This window comes from Salmo trutta, chromosome 15, assembly GCF_901001165.1.
Source record: "Salmo trutta chromosome 15, fSalTru1.1, whole genome shotgun sequence".
Classification (NCBI taxonomy): domain Eukaryota; kingdom Metazoa; phylum Chordata; class Actinopteri; order Salmoniformes; family Salmonidae; genus Salmo; species Salmo trutta.
In genome coordinates, this window is record NC_042971.1 from 33,484,738 (window position 1) to 33,504,947 (window position 20,210).

The 20,210-nt window shown below is 45.9% G+C and overlaps 1 protein-coding gene across 1 annotated transcript in view; it reads left to right on the plus strand.

The window, feature by feature from the left end:
* The window catches only part of ncor1 (nuclear receptor corepressor 1), a 117,644-nt gene that overhangs the window by 94,872 nt on the left and 2,562 nt on the right, over window positions 1-20,210 (plus strand). The window contains exons 25-46 of the mRNA XM_029691136.1: window positions 1,186-1,303; window positions 1,558-1,644; window positions 2,425-2,483; window positions 2,761-2,926; window positions 3,232-3,351; window positions 3,470-3,553; window positions 3,710-3,966; window positions 4,123-4,459; window positions 4,717-4,941; window positions 5,355-5,561; window positions 6,126-6,275; window positions 6,767-6,985; window positions 7,219-7,357; window positions 9,344-9,810; window positions 10,074-10,223; window positions 15,243-15,391; window positions 15,852-16,096; window positions 16,311-16,466; window positions 17,007-17,149; window positions 17,435-17,488; window positions 17,703-17,891; window positions 19,923-20,108. Coding sequence (XP_029546996.1) covers window positions 1,186-1,303; window positions 1,558-1,644; window positions 2,425-2,483; window positions 2,761-2,926; window positions 3,232-3,351; window positions 3,470-3,553; window positions 3,710-3,966; window positions 4,123-4,459; window positions 4,717-4,941; window positions 5,355-5,561; window positions 6,126-6,275; window positions 6,767-6,985; window positions 7,219-7,357; window positions 9,344-9,810; window positions 10,074-10,223; window positions 15,243-15,391; window positions 15,852-16,096; window positions 16,311-16,466; window positions 17,007-17,149; window positions 17,435-17,488; window positions 17,703-17,891; window positions 19,923-20,108 — 3,907 coding nt within the window. The remainder of the gene's footprint in view (window positions 1-1,185; window positions 1,304-1,557; window positions 1,645-2,424; window positions 2,484-2,760; window positions 2,927-3,231; window positions 3,352-3,469; window positions 3,554-3,709; window positions 3,967-4,122; window positions 4,460-4,716; window positions 4,942-5,354; window positions 5,562-6,125; window positions 6,276-6,766; window positions 6,986-7,218; window positions 7,358-9,343; window positions 9,811-10,073; window positions 10,224-15,242; window positions 15,392-15,851; window positions 16,097-16,310; window positions 16,467-17,006; window positions 17,150-17,434; window positions 17,489-17,702; window positions 17,892-19,922; window positions 20,109-20,210) is intronic.

Sequence of the window (20,210 nt, forward strand, 5' to 3'; positions counted from 1 at the left end):
TTGAGGCTGTTCCCACAGATGTTACAGACAGACAGGAGGCAGGGGGTTACATCAGGTTTAGGTCGGCTTCAGCCTTTTAACTCTAGCTACCAGACTCACTGTACTGTGTTTACTTCACTGTTTACTTCACTGTTTTACTTCAGTTGGGAAATCTGCCTCAATGTTATCACCATGCACTCAGATAGGCTGTTGGTAAGAGTAGTGAATGATGCACTGGCCTGAGAATGAGAAACAATTTAGCCTGAATTTAGTTGCAGTACTGTACAGTGACTGATCTGTGGAAACTGCAGGAAATGGTACAATCATTTTTCTTTGAGAATGTCCATAATAGGTATAAATAGATTTTTTGGGGGGGTTGCAAAAATGTTAAATGCTTTAACTTTTCAGTGCCTCTGGATTTTCTTTTCCTGACACACTTTTTTTGTGTTTTCTCTTCCCTTCTTCACCGTATCCTAGACAAGGCTCATGCTAAATAATCATATGATCGATGGTGTCACTTTTGAACTTGTATTGTTTTTCTCCTAGTGCTCCAGCCAGCTCCCAACCAGGTGGTCCAGAGCCTGCCTGATGGAGTCCGCGTGACTTTCTCCAGACACAGCCGACCTGCCAACATTCCATCTCCTCCTCCACTCATTCCAACCTCCAAACCCACAGACAAGCCTTCCTTTATCCAGGGCGGCTCCATCTCCCAGGTAAGACCCGTATCCCTCAGGTGAGGGTTCAGATCCAGCCAGCCCCCTGGTTAGGCCCACACAGGTGGGCACCCAGAGCAGGTGTGGCTGAAGTGTTTTGTATGTTCTATTTGGTGAAATAATACATTTTTTTATGTTCTCTCTTTCTCAATCAGTCATACTCTAACAGTATTTGTTGTGTGATAATTATTTAATAAGAAACCTATAAGGCTATTTGCCTTTGTAGCAGACCGTCTTCTGTATTTAGTAACGTTTACTAGCCAATATGCCAAAGAGCAAACTTTGGTTCACATCTGTTGGATCCACCTTTATTTGTGTACATTGCACTTTCCCTGTATTTCTCTGCTGTATAATTCCCGAGAAAGTTTTAAGGTTTTCAGAAATCCTGTTGATGGACTCCCAGAATCAGGAGAGAACAAGCAGGGAGGGAATCCTCCAACTGGAATTTTGCAACCCTGACCTGATTCTGACCTGTCTGTTCCTGCTATTTCAGGGAACTCCTGGTACGTACCTGTCATCCCATTCTGTCTACGGTGGCCCAGAGGTTGCAAAGAGCTCAGTGGGCTCCATATCCCTGGGCCTGCCCAGGCAGCAGGACCCCACCAAACCTGGTAAGACAAGCCAGTCTGGATGACACATGCACCCCCGACCCACGTTCCGTTGTCCAAACTAGCATACTACTTTCAATACATTTATTCAAACTAAGTGGTATGCATGTCTATCATCATCTAATGCCCTCTCTCTGCTATTAGATTGGCATGAGAGAGAGACAAGCATATTGTCAATGTTTGAGCACATTCAGACCTGATGTCATAGTCCCAATGTCCCACTTCACTTGCCTTCCCTGTTCGTTCCCTCCCTCCAGTGTCCTACATTAAGCAGGAGGAGTGTTCTCCGCGTGGCCAGTCGGAGGGCCTCCTCTCCCAGATGCAGTATGAGGGGGTAGTAAGAGGTGTGTGTCTATTTGTCCATCTCACAAAGGTGTCTGTCTGTCATCCTGTCTGTCCTTGCCTCCCAAGTGTTTCTCCTTTCACACTCTCACCAGAACATTGCTGATACCGACAGAGAATCCCAGAAACCACACCTGTGTTCAAATCATATTTGAAATCTTTCAAATACTCAACGTTTGCCTGCCTAGAGTGTCAGATGGGTGGGGTTTGCATTTCTGGGACTAAAGACTTGAAATACTATTTGAACCCAGGTTTGCAAGATTGATAGAAAATAGCTTTATCGCAGGCGAGCGAGAAGAGTGAAGTGGAGGAGTCTGGCCTCCACCCTCCTTCCCTCCCTCCTGCCCTCTGTTTGCACAGACCTGACAGAATGTGGCACGGTGGTGAGGAAGGGAGATGGTGAGAGACCTCACGAGCCCCAGTTCAAAATGCTCCTCCTCTCACCAGCAGTCCTCCTCACACCTTCTCCCACAACTGACCTCTGGGCTGACATTGGGGTGTGGTGTGGAAACCTCTGTCTCCCTCTTTCAGACTGCAGCCCATTGCTCTACTATTCTCCCCACAAAGATTTAAAAGCAATGTATTAGTGCAGCCAGAGTGTACCATCTTACACCAATTACTTTAAATCCTTGAGATGGAGTCAACGAGTGCAGACTTCCGGGAGAATGAGGGAAAATTGGAATTAGGCTTCAATGATTCTGACCAGGAATATAATGCCAACAACTGTACAGCCCTCATCTATATCCACACATACCAACCTCTGTCTGTTGTCTTCCTTCTAGGAGGCCCAATGGATGGGGGTATCAGCAGAGGCAACCCAGCCAGAGGATCAATCACACAGGTATTACAGTTACAATAATATTGCTAAACCGTTATGTGTATCCAAGCACCACGCTGTCTATGGACATCTAATGGCACTGTTTTTCTTATGATGATGTATGCTGGGAATTAGTCTAATATTTTTGGAGCAGATTTTACTTGAAATGAAAGTGCTATGTAAGTTCAAATAAACATTATTATGGAAAAGTTGAGTTGTTCCTGGTTTCTGACCTTAATTGGACCCATTTCTCTCTGTCCATCTTTACTTTTCTCTCTCTACCTCTCTTCTGTGTGACCAGGGCACGCCAGCCCTGTCTGGGTCCAGCATTGCGGCTGACCTGCTGAAGGGCACCATCACCAAGCTGACCACGGAGGACCTGAACAGCCCAGAGAAGGCCCGGGAACAGCTGACCAAGGGACACGTCATCTATGAGGGCAAGAGTGGACACATCCTATCCTACGACGGTAATACGAAGCTGTGTTAGTGGTCACTACACGACTTGATCTTCTTGTAAATCTGATATGTTTTAGTGTAGGGTGTTAGTTATGGGACTTCAGATTTATACTACAGTATAGTAGTTTCTGGAAATGTGCTGCATTGCGTTGTGTATGATCCTATTACTTATCCTGGGCATTGGTTTACCCAGGGAGTTAGGTACCCGTGTTCATCTGAAGTCAGGCATTCATCAGCATTTATTGGTAGCAAGAATTAGGTCTGTATATCTAAATCAGCCTAAATGAACGCATATATTGTGTTCCTGTCTCCGTAGCCATTAAGAACCCAAGAGAGGCCACGTGTAGCCCCAGGTCAGGCCATGAGCTCAAACGCTCCCACGATATGATGGAGGCCGCCAGAGGCCACCCCGGGAGAGAAGGAGCCCCCTTCGAGGGTAAGGCGCGGGTGTGTGCTTGCGTGCATGCGTAACAGTGAGTTTTGTCTTCTACCCTAATCTCTGTGCATATATTCAGGCCACTAGGTGATAGTGACTGACTTTCTGTGTGTGTCAGGGTTGATAATCCGAGCCCTGCCCAGAGAAAGTCCCCATGGGGAGTCTAAGGAGAGGCCCATGATCACTGGATCCATCATGCAAGGTAATTAAGTTATCAGGTGACATCATCGCAGCTCCTATGTAAATAATTCAATTGAAAACCGCAAGTTAAACTCAGCAAATATGATTTTTACTTTTTATGAAACGCACATTAAGCCAAGCTTTAAAATGTATTTGTATTTTTCTCTTCCCACTCCAGGTACACCCAGAACCTCTGCAGAGGCCTATGAGGAGAGCATGAAGTACGGCAAGCAGATAAAGAGGGAGAGCCCACCCATCCGCTCATTTGAGGGGGGGATAGGTAAGGGTAAACCCTACGAGGGGGTGAACACCATTAAGGAGATGGGTCGCTCCATCCATGAGATTCCCCGTCAAGAGCAACCTGGACAGGACCCCCGCAAGACCCCCGACATGGCTGCCAACAGCCGAGCCGCCATGGAGGGCTCCATATCCCAGGTAAGTGTGTTTGTGTTCTGCAGCTGTGTGTGTGAGGGAAAGAGCGTGTTTGTGTGTGCGTGCGTGTGTGTGTGTGTGTGTGTGCCAGTGATTGCGTGAGTGCTATCTGTTCGTTGTCACCAACAGACAATCCAATCCCTCCTCTCCCTCTACCAGGGCCATCCTCTGAGCCAGTCGGCCATCAAGCACAACGTCAAGTCCCTGATCACCAGTCCCAGTAGGCTGCCCCACGGCCCCACCATGCCCCAGCTGGAGGCCATGGAGCGGGCCAAGTACGAGGAGAGCAAGGTGGCGGCGGAGCAGCAGCAGCGGGCGCGCCACACCTCTGTGGTCAACTCGGCCACCTCCGTGCTGCGCTCCACCCACCAGGAGCAAGGAAAGTCCCAGCTCAGCCCGGGCATGTACCAAGACGCAGATGCCCGCAGGACCCCGGTCAACTACAGCACCAGCTCCATGTCCAGAGGCTCGCCCATGCTGGGCCGAGGACAGGAGGGTACGTCTTGTCTGACCTTCCCTCTCGAAGTCTTCACTTTCAGTTCATAGATCTTCTGTCAGATGTATTTGCACGAGGCCATTTCATTGTACAGCAATTACTTCACAAGCAATGATGTGTGGCTTTAGATCTTATCAGTACAATTTGCAAACATTGAAAGTGTTGAACACATTTTTGTTTAATCCTTATGTTTACTTTATTGATTTTTGTTTTGATGAAAACCATTTGTGTAATTGTCATTTCTCTCCCCTGTCCAGGCTCTGGGAAGCCTACGTCCCACGATAGGAAGAGTGCCATGACCCCCAATCAGAGAGAGAGTGTTCCAGCCAAGTCCCCTGTGTCAGGGGGTGACCCCAACCACCCTATGGCCTCCCACAGCCCCTTTGACCCCCACCACCGCCCCATGGCCCCTGGAGAGCCTCGCTTCCACCTGCCTCCACACCTAGACCCTACCCTCTTCCACCGGGCCGTCCTGGACCCTGGTAGGACACACAACACACCCTGTTACCCTGACCCACCAAGCATGGATTCAAATAGTCTTTTTTTGGGTGAACCTGGCGCAATGGAACTGATGGAGTAGTCCCAAAAGTGCAAACCCTGCCCATTTGGCACTCCATGCAGGCTCAGTCAAATGCTCAAAGTATTCAGGGGAAAAAATGATATTATATGAACCTGAGCCAACCTCTATGAACAACACAATAATAGACCTGAATCCTGGAATGATAGACTGGGTGAACTGGGGTAGCTTTGTCATTTTTCATTCATAGGCACTGAGTGTCCTGTCCAGTCTCAGGATGAGTCCATTGACGTCAGTAGAGTAATCACCATCTGTTCACCTGCTGTTCATATTTTTGGTCTCTATCTGCACCTCTCCTTTCCCCTCCTCCCCATGCAGCTGCATACATGTTCCCGAGGCAGCCGTCCCCGACGGGCTACCACAACACCTACCAGCTGTACACCATGGAGAACACAAGGCAGACCATCCTCAATGATTATATCACCTCACAGCAGATGCAGGTTATACCACGGCCCGATGTTGCCAGGGTCCTGTCGCCACGGGAACAGCAACAGATTGCCATCTCTTATCCTCCCGGAGCGCGAGGTACTGCAGTCTGTCTGTCTGTCTGTCTGTCTGTCTGTCTGTCTGTCTGTCTGTCTGTCTGTCTGTCTGTCTGTCTGTCTGTCTGTCTGTCTGTCTGTCTGTCACCTGAGGGATGTAGGGAGAGGAGGGACAGATGTGGGGTGATGGGTAGAACGCAGTCTTTGTTCTTGTGAATTAGTGGCTACCTTTTCCAGACGCCCAGAAGCAAATGACCCTGACAAATTGCCTCATATTGATTTAGACTTCTTTTAGTTTATTATTGCTGATTTGTTGACGTATATTTTGGGCCTGCAGCTAATACTCCGTTTTATAAATTGGGTATTGACAAACATTCAATTCAGACTTTCATTTGCTCAGTGATGGCCTCTTACAAGGTGACCACTCCACACACCTTTAAAAAAGATAAGCAGCCCTATTACAAAAACATATTTTTGAGCACTGTTCAGAGAAAGGTGACTGGTAAAACCAAGGCTACTGTACACAGTGTTCATTCATACTTCAAATTGATCCTATGGATTTGGTTCGTGTTGCTCACCGTTGGCCCTTTGCTTCTGTCTGTAAAAGGGATTATTGATCTAGCCCAGATGCCTCCAACTATCCTGTTGCCTCACCCTGGGGGAACAGGTACTCCCACTATGGACCGCATCACCTACATCCCCGGAGCTCAACCCCCTTTCCCTCCTAGGCCTTTCAACCCAGCCTCCATATCTCCAGGTGAGGACCCCCCTGCCCCAACACCAACCTGACCCTCCTGTTCTCTTACCCCCCTCTTGTTCCTTTATACCCCCCTCCTACCCTCAACCCCCTGAAGCTCTCTGCCCTGCTGCACTCCCCTGAGCTCTGAGAATCTGAATACACCTGAACACACCAATGGACCAGATCTAAATAAACATCTACGGCAGTAACTTCTCTACCCAAAATCAGATGTTCAGTTTGCCTCATTAATTTGGAAATTTACACAAAAAAATGTGCCAAAATGAGTAGAAAGCTCCATTTGAGATGGTACCCAGAACATCTCTGCTGTCTATCCTGATCAACATCCGGGAAGGACACTCCTCTCTGTGTCATCAGGCATTCACAACAGCACTGTGTGCTTAAGGCGGCCCAACTACCCTTCTACCCTCAGCGACTGTGCCCTAAGTAGAGACGGTGTGTAAACCTACTGTGTGTGTGTGTGTGTGTTGTCTGTTTCTTTGTGTCCACAGGCCACCAAGCCCACCTCGCAGCTACAGCAGCGGCCTGTCAGGAGCGAGAACGAGAGAGGGAGCGCGAAAGAGAAAGGGAGCGCGATCGGGAGCATCGAGAGAAAGAGAGGGAAAAGGAACGAGAAAGGGAGAACAGGGAGAGGGAAAGAGAGGAGTACAGACAACGAGAGCGTGAGCGAGTGGTGGCTGCAGCGGTTGCCAATGACTACATGCGTGGAGGTGAACCTCAATGCCATTTTATATTGTATAGTGCTGTACAGTGTCATCAACAATACAGTGCGAACTAGTTCATAGTATGTTTTGATTGAACCTGGCTGAACAAATTTGTCCACAGAGTTAAGGGATTTTTAATGTAACCTGTTTTTTGGGACAGTGTTGAAAAAGCCATTACAAGCTTCCAACTTTGAATTGCTCTTTTCTGTTATGGAAGTCAGCTCTTGTTTGTCCACCAGGTCCAGGGCAGCCAGATAGACCAGGAAGCCGTGGTTACCTGCGTAGCCCCTCCCCATCTATGAGGTCACAGGAAGCCCAGCAGCAGCGACCCAGCATCTTCCAAGGAACCAACAGCAAGGGCGTCATCACCCCTCTCATGTGAGTCTAAGCCTACTCCGCTCTGGCCTTGTAAGCCCTCACCCCACGTACACTCGGAGAGAGAGAGAGTGTGTGTGTGTGTGTGTGATGGAAAAACGCTTTCAAACCAGATATAAAGTACTGGATGTAGAAAAAAATAATGGGCTCATATAATTTTTAAAAATAATTTAATCTTTGAGAACTAACAATCACCAAAATAAAAGCAAGATAGGGAGATTTTTAAATTCCAAAAACAATGAATTTAGCAGTATTGATTTTATTATTATGTTTAAGCAATAGAACACAGCATTAGCCATGGAAAGTATAGAATGTAAAAAAATGCCCCATGCCCCTTTTCGTTACAGAAAAAAACCTGTACGTGTACTGTTAATCCATTCTTATATGTGCACCCTTTCAGTTGCGAACTGCACCACATGTCAGGAGCGTACTAGCCTGCACTATATGTTTCAGAATGCTATTCTGTACAAGCTCACATAACATAACAGCCCTTCTACTCTTTACCCTTGTAAAAATCTAAATAACTTCACAGATCTTCACTGTAAAGGGTTTAAACACTGTTTCCCATGCTTTTTCAATGAACCATAAACAATTAATGAACATGCACCTGTGGAAAGGTCGAAAGACACTAACAGCTTACAGACGGTAGGCAGTTAAGGTCACAGTTCTGAAAACTTAGGACACTAAAGAGGCCTTTCTACTGACTCTGAAAAACACCAAAAGAAAGATGCCCAGGGTCCCTGCCCATCTGCGTGAATGTGCTTTAGGCATGCTACAAGGAGGCATGAGAACTGCAGATGTGGCCAGGGCAACAAATTGCAATGTCTGTACTGTGAGACGCCTAAGACAGCGCTACAGGGAGACAGGATGGACAGCTGATCGTCCTCGCAGTGGCAGACCACGTGTAACAACACCTGCACAGGATTGGTACATCCGAACATCACACCTGTGGGACAGGTACAGGATGGCAACAACAACTTCACGAGTTACACCAGGAACGCACAATCCCTCCATCAGTGCTCAGACTGTCCGCAATAGGCTGAGAGAGGCTGGACTGAGGGCTTGTAGGCCTGTTGTAAGGCAGGTTCTCACCAGACATCACCAGCAACAACGTCGCCAATGGGCACAAACACACCGTCGCTGGACCAGACAGGACTGACAAGAAGTGCTCTTCACTGATTAGTTGCGGATTTGTCTCACCAGGGGTGATGGTCGGATTGGCATTTATAGTCGAAGGAATGAGCGTTACTCCGAGGCCTGTATTCTGGAGCTGGATCAATTTGGAGGTGGAGGGTCCGTCATGGTCTGGGGTGGTGTGTCACAGCATCATCGGACTGAGCTTGTTGTAATTGCAGGCAATCTCAACGCTGTGCGTTACAGAGAAGACATCCTCCTCCCTCATGTGGTGCCCTTCCTGCAGGCTCATCCTGACATGACAATGCCACCAGCCATACTGCTCGTTCTGTGTGTGATTTCCTGCAAGACAGGAATGTCCGTGTTCTGCCATGGCCAGCGAAGAGCCCGGATCTCAATCTCATTCAGCTGGTCTTGGACCTGTTGGAATGGGAGGGTGATTGCTAGGGCCCCCCCCAGAAACATCCGGGAACTTGCAGGTGCCTTGGTGGAAGAGTGGGGTAACATCTCACAGCAAATCTGGTGCAGTCCATGAGGAGGAGATGCACTGCAGTACTTATTGCAGCTGGTGGCCTCACCAGATACTGACTGTTACTTTTGATACTGACTGTTACCCCCCAGATACTGACTCTTACCTCCCCCTTTGTTCATGGACACATTTATTCAATTTCTGTTAGTCACGTTTGTGGAACTTCTTCAGTTTATGTCTCAGTTGTTGAATCTTGTTATGTTCATACAAATATTTACACATGTTAAGTTTGCTGAAAATAAACGCAGTTGACAGTGAGAGGAAGTTTCTTTTTTTAGTTTATATATACATAATATTAACCCTCAACCTCTCTCTGCCACCTCCAGGCCGTCAGCAGCAGCAGCCCAGGCAGGAGCCCGTTACAGCACTGCAGCCGACGCCCTGGCTGCCCTGGTGGACGCTGCCGCCTCCGCCCCTCAGATGGACGTCAACAAGGGCAAGGACTCCTCCAAGCACGATCGAGACGACGACATGTCTTCATCATCATCCTCTGCGGCCAGGCGGCAGCACGAGCAGCAGCAGCAGGAGGCAGACAGGCGCTCCATGCAGTCTCCCTACATGTCTCTGCCAGGGGGGAAACCCCACCCAGGATACGCTGAGGGGTCTGGTGGTCCCCAGGGGGGCAAGGACAAGGGTCCCCCCACCAAGTCACGCATCGAGGAGGAGCTGAGGACCAGAGGAAAGACCACCATCACGGCCGCCAACTTCATCGACGTCATCATCAAGCGTCAGATCGCCTCGGACAAGGACTCACGGGAGAGAGGCTCCCAGAGCTCCGATTCCTCCAGCAGCTGTGAGTCTTCCACATAGAATAAAATAGAGCAGGGATCAGTGTAGGACATGGATACTATATACAGAGACAAATAGGATTTGAGCCAGTCCTGTAATACTACTGGGTGGGTGGGTGGGCACCTGGATATAGATTTGGTTTCCGTTTCAATTCCCAGCATTTCTAACATGTAAGACTTAATAACATAGCAAATAACAGAAAAAGAGAAAATTATCATATGTCAGTGAGAGGGTTGTTTTCAAGGTGTGTGTGTCCCTCCCCTGCAGTGACATCCAGTCGGTATGAGGTCCCCAGTGGAGGAGCCATCGAGGTGATCAGCCCAGCCAACTCTCCAGCCCAGGCCCAGCAGGAGAAACAGCAGCAGGATGACAGGGAGAGGGCTGACAGGGACAGGGCCGCACAGGCAGCAACACAAGGTAAGAAGAAAGCGTTATATTGTGAGCCATTCAATAATAGGATGTCTTCTCAGTTCTGGTTTCCCTGACACAGATTAAGCTTGCGGAGTTGAGCGCAGACTAGAGTTTTTTTATTTTTTTTAAATTAACCTCCAACTCCTTCGAGTCGCTATGCGTCGATATTTCAACAATGTAAATTCTTAAACCCTTTACTCTGTATAACTATGTTTGTCCCCTGTTGCGTGCCTTTCTTTGTTTGCTGAAATCCATACTTTTTAATAAAACGTTAATCAAATACAACCACCGACTGTTACCTTGTTGAGGTTCAATTAGCACATGTACATTCACGCTGAGTTGCCGTCTTAGTGCAACAGCAACGAGGAAACAGTCAGTGGTATGTCTCCAGGGAACGACCCTGACAAGCCCAGAGCCAGGTACAGATACAGCTCTTGACCAAGCCAGCCTGTTTAGTTGGGTACACCGTAGCAAACGTAGAACAAAAACCTGTCTTATTTGAGGACAAACATGGGTATACAGTTAGGGTTTACGAATGTACATTTTTGGGAGATTCATTTAAAAAACTCTAGTCCGCGCTCAACCTACGGAGGCGTTGAGCTACTTGGCAAATATTAAACCTGCACCTGGACTATTTTTTTATTAATTTTTTATTTCACCTTTATTTAACCAGGTAGGCCAGTTGAGAACATCTTCTCATTTACAACTGCGACCTGGCCAAGATAAAGCAAAGCAGTACGACACAAACAACAACAACAGAGTTACACATAGAATAAACAAACTTACAGTCAATAACACAATAGAAAAGTCTATATACAGTGTGTGCAAATGGCGTGAGGAGGTAAGGCAATAAATAGGCCATAGTAGCGAAGTAATTACAATTTAGCAAATTAACACTGGAATGATAGATGTGCAGATGATGATGTGCAAGTAGAAATACTGGTGTGCAAAAGAGTAAAAAAGTAAATAAAAACAATATTGGGATGAGGTAGGAAGATTGGATGGGCTATTTACAGATGGGCTGTGTGTACAGCTGCAGCGATTGGTAAGCTGCTCAGATAGCTGACGCTTAAAGTTAGTGAGGGAGATATGTCTCCAACTTCAGCGATTTTTGTAATTCGTTCCAGTCGTTGGCAGCAGAGAACTGGAAGGAAAGGTGGCCAAAGAGGTGTTGGCTTTGGGGATGACCAGTGAGATATACCTGCTGGAGCGCGTGCTACGGGTGGGTGTTGTTATGGTGACCAGTGAGCTGAGATAAGGCGGGGCTTTACCTAGCAAAGACTTATAGATGACCTGGAGCCAGTGGATTTGGCGACGAATATGTAGTGAGGACCAGCCAACGAGAGCATACAGGTCGCAGTGGTGGGTGGTATATGGGGCTTTGGTGACAAAACTGATGGCACTGTGATAGACTGCATCCAGTTTGCTGAGTAGAGTGTTGGAGGCTATTTTGTAAATGACATAACCGAAGTTGAGGATCGGTAGGATAGTCAGTATTACTAGGGTATGTTTGGCAGCATGAGTGAAGGTGGCTTTGTTGCAAAATCGTAAGCCGATTTTAGATTTAGTTTTGGATTGGAGATGTTTAATATGAGTCTGGAAGGAGAGTTTACAGTCTAGCCAGACACCTAGGTGTTTGTAGTTGTCCACATATTCTAAGTCAGAACCGTCCAGAGTAGTGATGCTAGTCGAGCGGGCGGGTGCGGGCAGCGATCGGTTGAAAAGCATGCATTTAGTTTTACTAGCGTTTAAGAGCAGTTGGAGGAAGGAGTTTTGTATGGCATTGAAGCTCGTTTGGAGGTTTGTTAACAGTGTCCAAAGAAGGGCCAGATGTATACAGAATGGTGTCGTCTGCATAGAGGTGGATCAGGGAATCACCCGCAGCAAGAGCGACATAGTTGATAAAAACAGAGAAAATTGTCGGCCCGAGAATTGAACCCTGTGGTAACCCCATAAAGACTGCCAGAGGTCCGGACAACAGGTCCTCTGATTTGACACACTGAACTCTATCTGAGAAGTAGTTGGTGAACCAGGCGAGGCAGTCATTTGAGAATCCAAGGCTGTTGAGTCTGCCGATAAGAATACGGTGATTGACAGAGTCGAAAGCCTTGGCCAGGTCGATGAAGACGGCTGCACAGTACTGTTTTTTTATTGATGGGGGTTATGATATCATTTAGTACCTTGAGCGTGGCTGAGGTGCACCCGTGACCAGCTCGGAAACCGGATTGCACAGTGGAGAAGGTACGGTGGGATTCGAAATGGTCAGTGATCTGTTTAACTTGGCTTTCGAAGACTTTAGAAAGGCAGGACAGGATGGATATAGGTCTGTAACAGTTTGAGTATAGAGTGTCACCTCCTTTGAAGAGGGTGATGACCGCGGCAGCTTTCCAATCTTTAGGGATCTCGGATGATACGAAAGAGGTTGAACAGACTGGTAATGGGGGTTGCAACAATGGCAGCGGATAATTTTAGAAAGAGAGGGTCCAGATTGTCTAGCCCAGCTGATTTGTACGGGTCCAGGTTTTGCAGCTCTTTCAGAACATCTGCTATCTGGATTTGGGTGAATGAGAAGCTGGGGAGGTTTGGGCAAGTAGCTGCGGGGGGTGCGGAGCTGTTGGCCGGGGTTTGGGTAGCCAGGAGGAAAGCATGGCCATCTGTAGAGAAATACTTATTGAAATTCTCGATTATCGTGGATTTATCAGTGGTGACAGTGTTTCCTAGCCTCAGTGCAGTGGGCAGCTGGGAGGAGATGCTCTTATTCTCCATGGACTTTAGTGTCCCAAAACTTTTTGGAGTTAGAGCTACAGGATGCAAATTTCTGTTTTGAAAAAGCTAGCCTTTGCTTTCCTGACTGACTGCGTGTATTGGTTCCTGACTTCCCTGAAAAGTTGCATATCGCCGGGACTATTCGATGCTAGTGCAGTCCGCCACAGGATGGTTTTGTGCTGGTCGAGGGCAGTCAGGTCTGGAGTGAACCAAGGTTTATCTGTTCTTAGTTCTACATTTTTTGAAAGGGGCATGCTTATTTAAGATGATGAGGAAATTACTAAAAGGCTTAGTCAATGGCGCATCTCCATGGAAAGTGCATTTTAGTCAGACTTAATGTGTCTGGGAAACTAGCCCTTACTGACTGATAAAGCTCTATAGATTAGAGGTCGACCGATTAATCGGAATGGCCGATTAATTATGGCCGATTTAAGTTTTCATAACAATCGGCATTTTTGGACACCGATTATGGCCGATTACATTGCGCTCCACGAGGAGACTGCGTGGCAGGCTGACTACCTGTTATGCGAGTGCAGCAAGGAGCCAAGGTAAGGTGCTAGCTAGCATTAAACTTATCTTATAAAAAACAATCAATCTTAACATAATCACTAGTTAACTACACATGGTTGATGATATTACTAGTTTATCTAGCTTGTCCTGCGTTGCATATAATCGATGCGGTGCCTGTTAATTTGTCATTGAATCTCAGCCTACTTCGCCAAACGGGTGATTTAACAAGAGCATTCGTGAAAAAAGCACTGTCGTTGCACCAATGTGTACCTAACCATAAACATCAATGCCTTTCTTAAAATCAATACACAAGTATATATTTTTAAACCTGCATATTTAGTTAATATTGCCTGCTAATTTCTTTTAACTAGGGAAATTCTGTCACTTTTATTGCGTTCTGTGCAAGCAGAGTCAGGGTATATGCAGCAATTTGGGCCGCCTGGCTTGTTGCGAACTGTGTGAAGAACATTTCTTCCTAACAAAGACCGTAATTAATTTTCCTGAATTTTACATAATTATGACATAACGTTGAAGGTTGTGCAATGTAACAGCAATATTTATACTTATGGATGCCACCCGTTCGATAAAATATGGAACGGTTCTGTATTTCACTGAAAGAATAAACATTTTGTTTTCTAAATTATAGTTTCCGGATTTGACCATATTAATGACCTAAGGCTCGTATTTCTGTGTTATTATAATTAAGTCTATGATTTAATAGAGCAGTCTGACTGAGCGGTGGTAGGCAGCAGCAGGCTCGTAAGCATTCATTCAAACAGCACTTTCGTGCATTTGCCAGCAGCTCTTCACTGTGCTTCAAGCATTGCGCTGTTTATGACTTCAAGCCTATCAACTCCCGAGATTAGGCTGGCAATACTAAAGTACCTATTAGAACATACAATAGTCAAAGGTATATGAAATACAAATGGTATAGAGAGAAATAGTCCTATAATAACTACAACCTAAAACTTCTTACCTGGGAATATTGAAGACTCGTGTTAAAAGGAACCACCAGCTTTCATATGTTCTCATGTTCTGAGCAAGGACTTAAACGTTAGCTTTTTTACATGGCACATATTGCACTTTTACTTTCTTCTCCAACACTTTGTTTTTGCATTATTTAAACCGAATTAAACATGTTTCATTATTTATTTGAGACTAAATAGATTTTATTAATGTATTAAGTTAAAATAAGTGTTCATTCAATATTGTTGTAATTTTCATTGTTACAAATATGTATATAAAAACCGTCCGATTAATCGGTATCGGCTTTTTTGGTCCTCCAATAATTGGTATCGGCGTTGAAAAAATCATAATCGGCTGACCTCTACTATAGATGTCATATGGGGACTTGAAGGTCTCAAGCTCTCTTTCTCAAGTATTGGTTTCCTTATGCAATGTTTAAGTTACCCAACATTTACATTTACGATCATTTAGCAGACGCTCTTATCCAGAGCGACATGTCCCGAATGACTCCTCAGCCCAATAACCTTGTCAGCTAAGTACGACAGATAGAGCAGACGACACCATTCCATTCCCCACAAGCTCCCATCTGGTCACCATACCGCTCCACAAGCTATTTCCGCTGGAGGCAAATGTGTATCAGCTGCCTGTTGACATACAGGGAGGGTGGAAGGCTTCCACCCTCCCCGATATATCACCCTCTCCTCCATTCCCATATATCACTTCTCTCCCCCATTTCTCTACCCTCCCCAATCAGTCTGGTAACTGTGTGTTATCCTCACTCAGCAGCTGGCATGCGTTCCTTTGACATGATCCGCTACCGCCAGTCAGCGGAGTCCCAGCAGCCCCCCTCCTCCCAGGCTGACGGAGGGTACTCCCAGTCCCAGCAGGTCCCCAAGACCCACCGGGTCATGACCCTGGCTGACCACATCTCGGTAAGACACACTGGTAGCTTTCCACGGTTGCATGCCATGTCATTGCCTGCGCAGTCGGGCATCAGATTGCTATATCATATTTTGTGGTTAGTTGATATTAAACACCTATCCAGGCATGAGTTCTGTCAGGCAACTGCTATGTAGTCAGCCTGAAGCCTGTAGTCAGCCCTTTTTAACTGGGTTCCTAAGGCCAACAATCCATGTACTGTGTAACCAATACAAATGACTTTACCAACAATTAATGTACAGTATGCCTCCTATACCACTTTTTGTTGAGTGATGATATCTTGAGTGATCCATCGACTGAACTGCAAATGATGATCTCAACAACTCTGACAACAGCCTCTACTAGACAACTTTGGATACAAACATTTAAGGGTAGAAACTGAAAATGGAGGTGTGCCTCCAAGTAATAACATCTCCCTGATCAGTCTGTCCTCTCCTTTTTCTCCTTTTATAGCATATTATCACCCAGGACTTTGCCAGGAACCAGGATCCTCCTCAGTCCTCCACCACCATCTCCTCCTCTGCCACCACCACATTCCAGAGCGCCCAGCTGCCAGTATCTAGCTCGGGCCCCGGGGGCCGTGCCAAGGGCCACAGCCGCTACAGCCCAGAGAACCAGACCCAGGCCCCATCACACCACCAGAGACCCACGCCCAGCAGAGTGTCTCCTGAGAACGCCCCTGACAAGCCCAGAGCCAGGTACAGTAACAACATCCACCAGTAGCCCAACACAACCTCTTGACCAAGCCAGCCTGTTTAGTAGGGTAAACCGTAGCTAAACGGTTTGCAATAAGTTCAGGTTGTACCTCCCATGCAAAACATTTTCTCCCTAATGAACATAACCCTGGTGGTGCACCTCTGTCCATTCCATCAAATTCTCACTTTTCCCTCTCTTCCTCTGTCCCTTCCCCAGACCTGGTAAATCCCCTGATCGGGGTGGCAGGGGGGCCGTGGAGACTTATGAGCCCATCTCCCCTCCCCAGAGCTACCAGGATAAACAACAGGAGGCCAGAGAGCAGCAGCAGCAGCAACAACCCCAGAGACGAGAGGCTGACCAGCCTGAGATGAGGTGTGTAGGACTGGCATATCTTCTTAAGTAGTGGGCGCTCTCGCATTTCTTTATGTTCACCTAACGCACACTTGTCAAACTCATTCTACAGAGGGCCGAGTGTCTGTGGGTTTTCACTCCTTTCTTGTACTTGATTGATGAATTAAGGCCACTAATTAGTAAGGAACTCCCCTCACCTGGTTGTCTAGGGCTTAATTGAAAAGAAAAAAGAAAAACCGGCAGACACTAGGCCCTCCATGGAATGACACCCCAGACATAATGGAACTTCCAATGATCTCACTAGACATATGTATGTTTCGGCCATTAAGCTGACAAACCAAAAAGCATGACAGCGATTTATTTTGTATGTCTACGTGCATTTGTGCGTGTGGATACTGGATACCTTCAGTGCCCATGGACAGAATGTGCCTTGTGGGCAGCTGTGACCTGTTTGGCATGCTAACAGAGTGGAAACTGGGGGGAGGTGCCAGTGGCACGCTAGCCTAATCATCCCTCTGCTGCCTGACTCTTAACCCCATGGTGGCCTTTCTCTGGTTACAGGGGCGACTCTCGCTCCCCTGGCAGTGTCAGCTACCTGCCCTCCTTCTTCACCAAGCTGGAGAACACCTCCCCTATGGTGAAATCCAAGAAGCAGGAGATATTTCGTAAGTTAAACTCCTCTGGTGTCGGGGATTCTGATGTAGGTAAGTTGCCTCTCTTCTTATCTTCCTTGTACTAACATCATTTAAGAAAGCATTCCAAGATAGAAAAAATATAACATTTGATGGAACAGAATTCGCACAGTATTTTATCAATTTAAAGGTTATTTTCTGTGCATTGCACTCATTTCTCATTTAACAACGGGTAACATTGTAATAGGAAGACATACTGTAAAACGACTAACGATTAACTCTGTCTTTTAGCGTCATTTTAGTTTGCAGTCAGACATTTTGTTTGCTAACTGAACTTTGCATTGTTTCTCCTTTCAGGAAATGCACAACCAGGCACAGAGATCTTCAACTTGCCCGCTGTGACCAGCTCAAGTGAGTATAAACATTTCTAACAGCATAGGATCATATTCTATCACCATATACTCATATTCAAACATACTAGAATCATTTAAACCAACCAAAAATGTTATGAAATAAATTGAAACACATTTTTTTAAATGTTTCTGTTTGAATACCCTAATGAACACAACCGTGGTGGCTGTTCCATGTCTTCCCCCTCGTCCTGTGTGTGTGTTTGGCCCGCCAGGCAGCGTGAACCCCAGGAACCACTCCTTCAGCGATCCGGCCAGTAACCTTGGCCTGGAGGACATCATCCGGAAGGCCCTGATGGGCAACCTGGAAGAAAGGCCAGAGGAGCACCAGGGAGGGCCTCAGCCCAGCTGTAACACCCCCAGCAACGAGGCCCGCCAGGAGGCCAACCCCTCACCGAGCATGGGTCAGTGGCAAACAACCACACGCAGCAGACTGAAACCACTATACAGGAGTAAACATTTACGTATTTACATACACACACACACACACACACACACTCCTTTTTAACCCTGTCTGTCTCTAAAGATCCATTGGAATAGAGTACTTTGTAGGGTGTCCAATCAAAAATATTTTGACCAATGGGTAAAATTATGTTAATTGTGTAGATACTCAGAAAACCATTGGTCTCTATCATAATCTGTTCAAAGGTTGAGTTTTTCTTACCCTTTGTAGGATGGCCAATATTAGGGTGACTAAAGCACTATTCGCACGTGACTAGTATTACTATAGAACGGCAGTTATGTAATTATTACCCCAACGTGTCCGTTTTAACAGTGGACGATTCAGACGGGATTCGTTTTTACCAAACTGCCCCTGTAATTATAATTTTTTCCTCATTCACAATTGACCATTATGACGGAAGCCTGGAGGCTCTCCTAGGCTTGAAGATATTTCAAATGTCTTGGAATAGCCTAATATTAGCCTAATGGCTTTCAGTTCAGAGAAAGTCTGAATAATAATGCATATCAATAAGAACCATGAACTGTAACCTATGCAGATATTTAATTACCTGACGTATTTTTCAATTTATTAATTCATTGGTACAATTGTGTCCACTTCATCTTTTAAAAGACAAGTAAGACACTAGGAAAGTTGATATATGACAAAACAGATAATTCATCTGTATGCTACGTGCATAGCACTTTGTTTTAAGCATCAATTTGTTCCCATGTTCTAACCCGAACTGGGTGCAGCACCTGTTAAACTCAGTAATATCCCTGAAAACACAGGGATGACGATTAGCACGGGATATGCATTATCAGAGGACCTTGGAGTTTGCCGAAAAAAAATAGTTTTTTAGGGCTGGGATAATAACCTTCCTGCCAAGTGAAAATGACTGACATGGCAGATTTGGACGGGACTAAAATTACAGATGTGGTGATTTGTGCTCGTGCACATAATACCATTCATTACCTGGGGGATGTATCCTGTCCCAATAGGGCTTAAATCAATGGAGGCCAGAGGAAAAAAGTTGTAAAAAATCTGGAAAATAGTATTTGCGTCAGCTAGCCTGGATGCTGTGTGAGAATTAAGGCAAACTGACAGGCTCACTGTCTTTCTTCTCAAATCCAGAGGACATAAAACAATAGTTAAGATCGATTGAGACATGACATATATATATACATATACAATTTAAATATTTTAGTATACGCTTTTCATTAATACAAAAATCGTATTTCTTAAAGATCTCTCAGAAAAACAAGCGTATCTCTGAAATGTCAACAGAGCACAGAGCATACCGTAAGCTTTTTATTTTCAAATCATTTGACATATAATTTAGCTCGTTATGTTCATTTAGCTTTTTGTGACCTGGGGTAACAACTTTTGCAGAAGACCATCGCAACGTAAAATCCTCAAAAGTCGCTACAAGAAGCGGCACTGCTTTATCAACAGAGCTCGGTGCCTATAGTCGGATGTGTTAGGTTACTGTTCATAATATGTTCGAGAAAGACACCACTGAACAATTCAGAACATGAATAATCATATCTGTCTTGGTAAAAATGTATTTTATAGCATAAGGAGGTGAATTTATCACGAAAGCACGTTTTCACCCACTCTGGGCAGTGGGTGGACACCCTATACTTTGACATTTTGAGATTTGGAACAAGCTCTCCAGAATAGTCCCAACTCACACTAACACCCACAAACTTACACACACCCACCATCTATGCTGGTGCCATACTGTTATTGTACTATTATTATTATTTATCCTGCTACCAGTCACTTTCTTCTAATCTCTGCCTACATGTACATATCTACCTCAAATACGCCAGTATCCCTACACATTGTAAATGTGGTACTGGCACTGAGCCTGTAAATAGCTTCCTCTTTTAGTTATACTATTTTGATATTGAATACTGCACTGTTGAGTAGGACTTGCAAGTTAAGCATTTCACTGTACCTGTGCAAATAAAACTTATTGCTAACACAACAGGCAAGCAGAAACTGCAGAGCAAAGCCAACAGCCGGAAGTCCAAGTCGCCCAACCCAGGTCAGGCATACGCAGCAGCCCAGGCAGCAGGAGGGGAGCGGCCCTCATCAGTCTCCTCCGTCCACTCAGAGGGAGACTACCACCAGCAGGCCCCGGGCTGGGCCTGGGAGGACCGGCCCTCGTCCACAGGTAAGACCCAAGACCCATTTAAACTGTCTATTTGTCTGTGTACACAATATCACATTATTAACAGCCACTCAGGAATTCAGAAATCAGGATTTTCTAAATAAG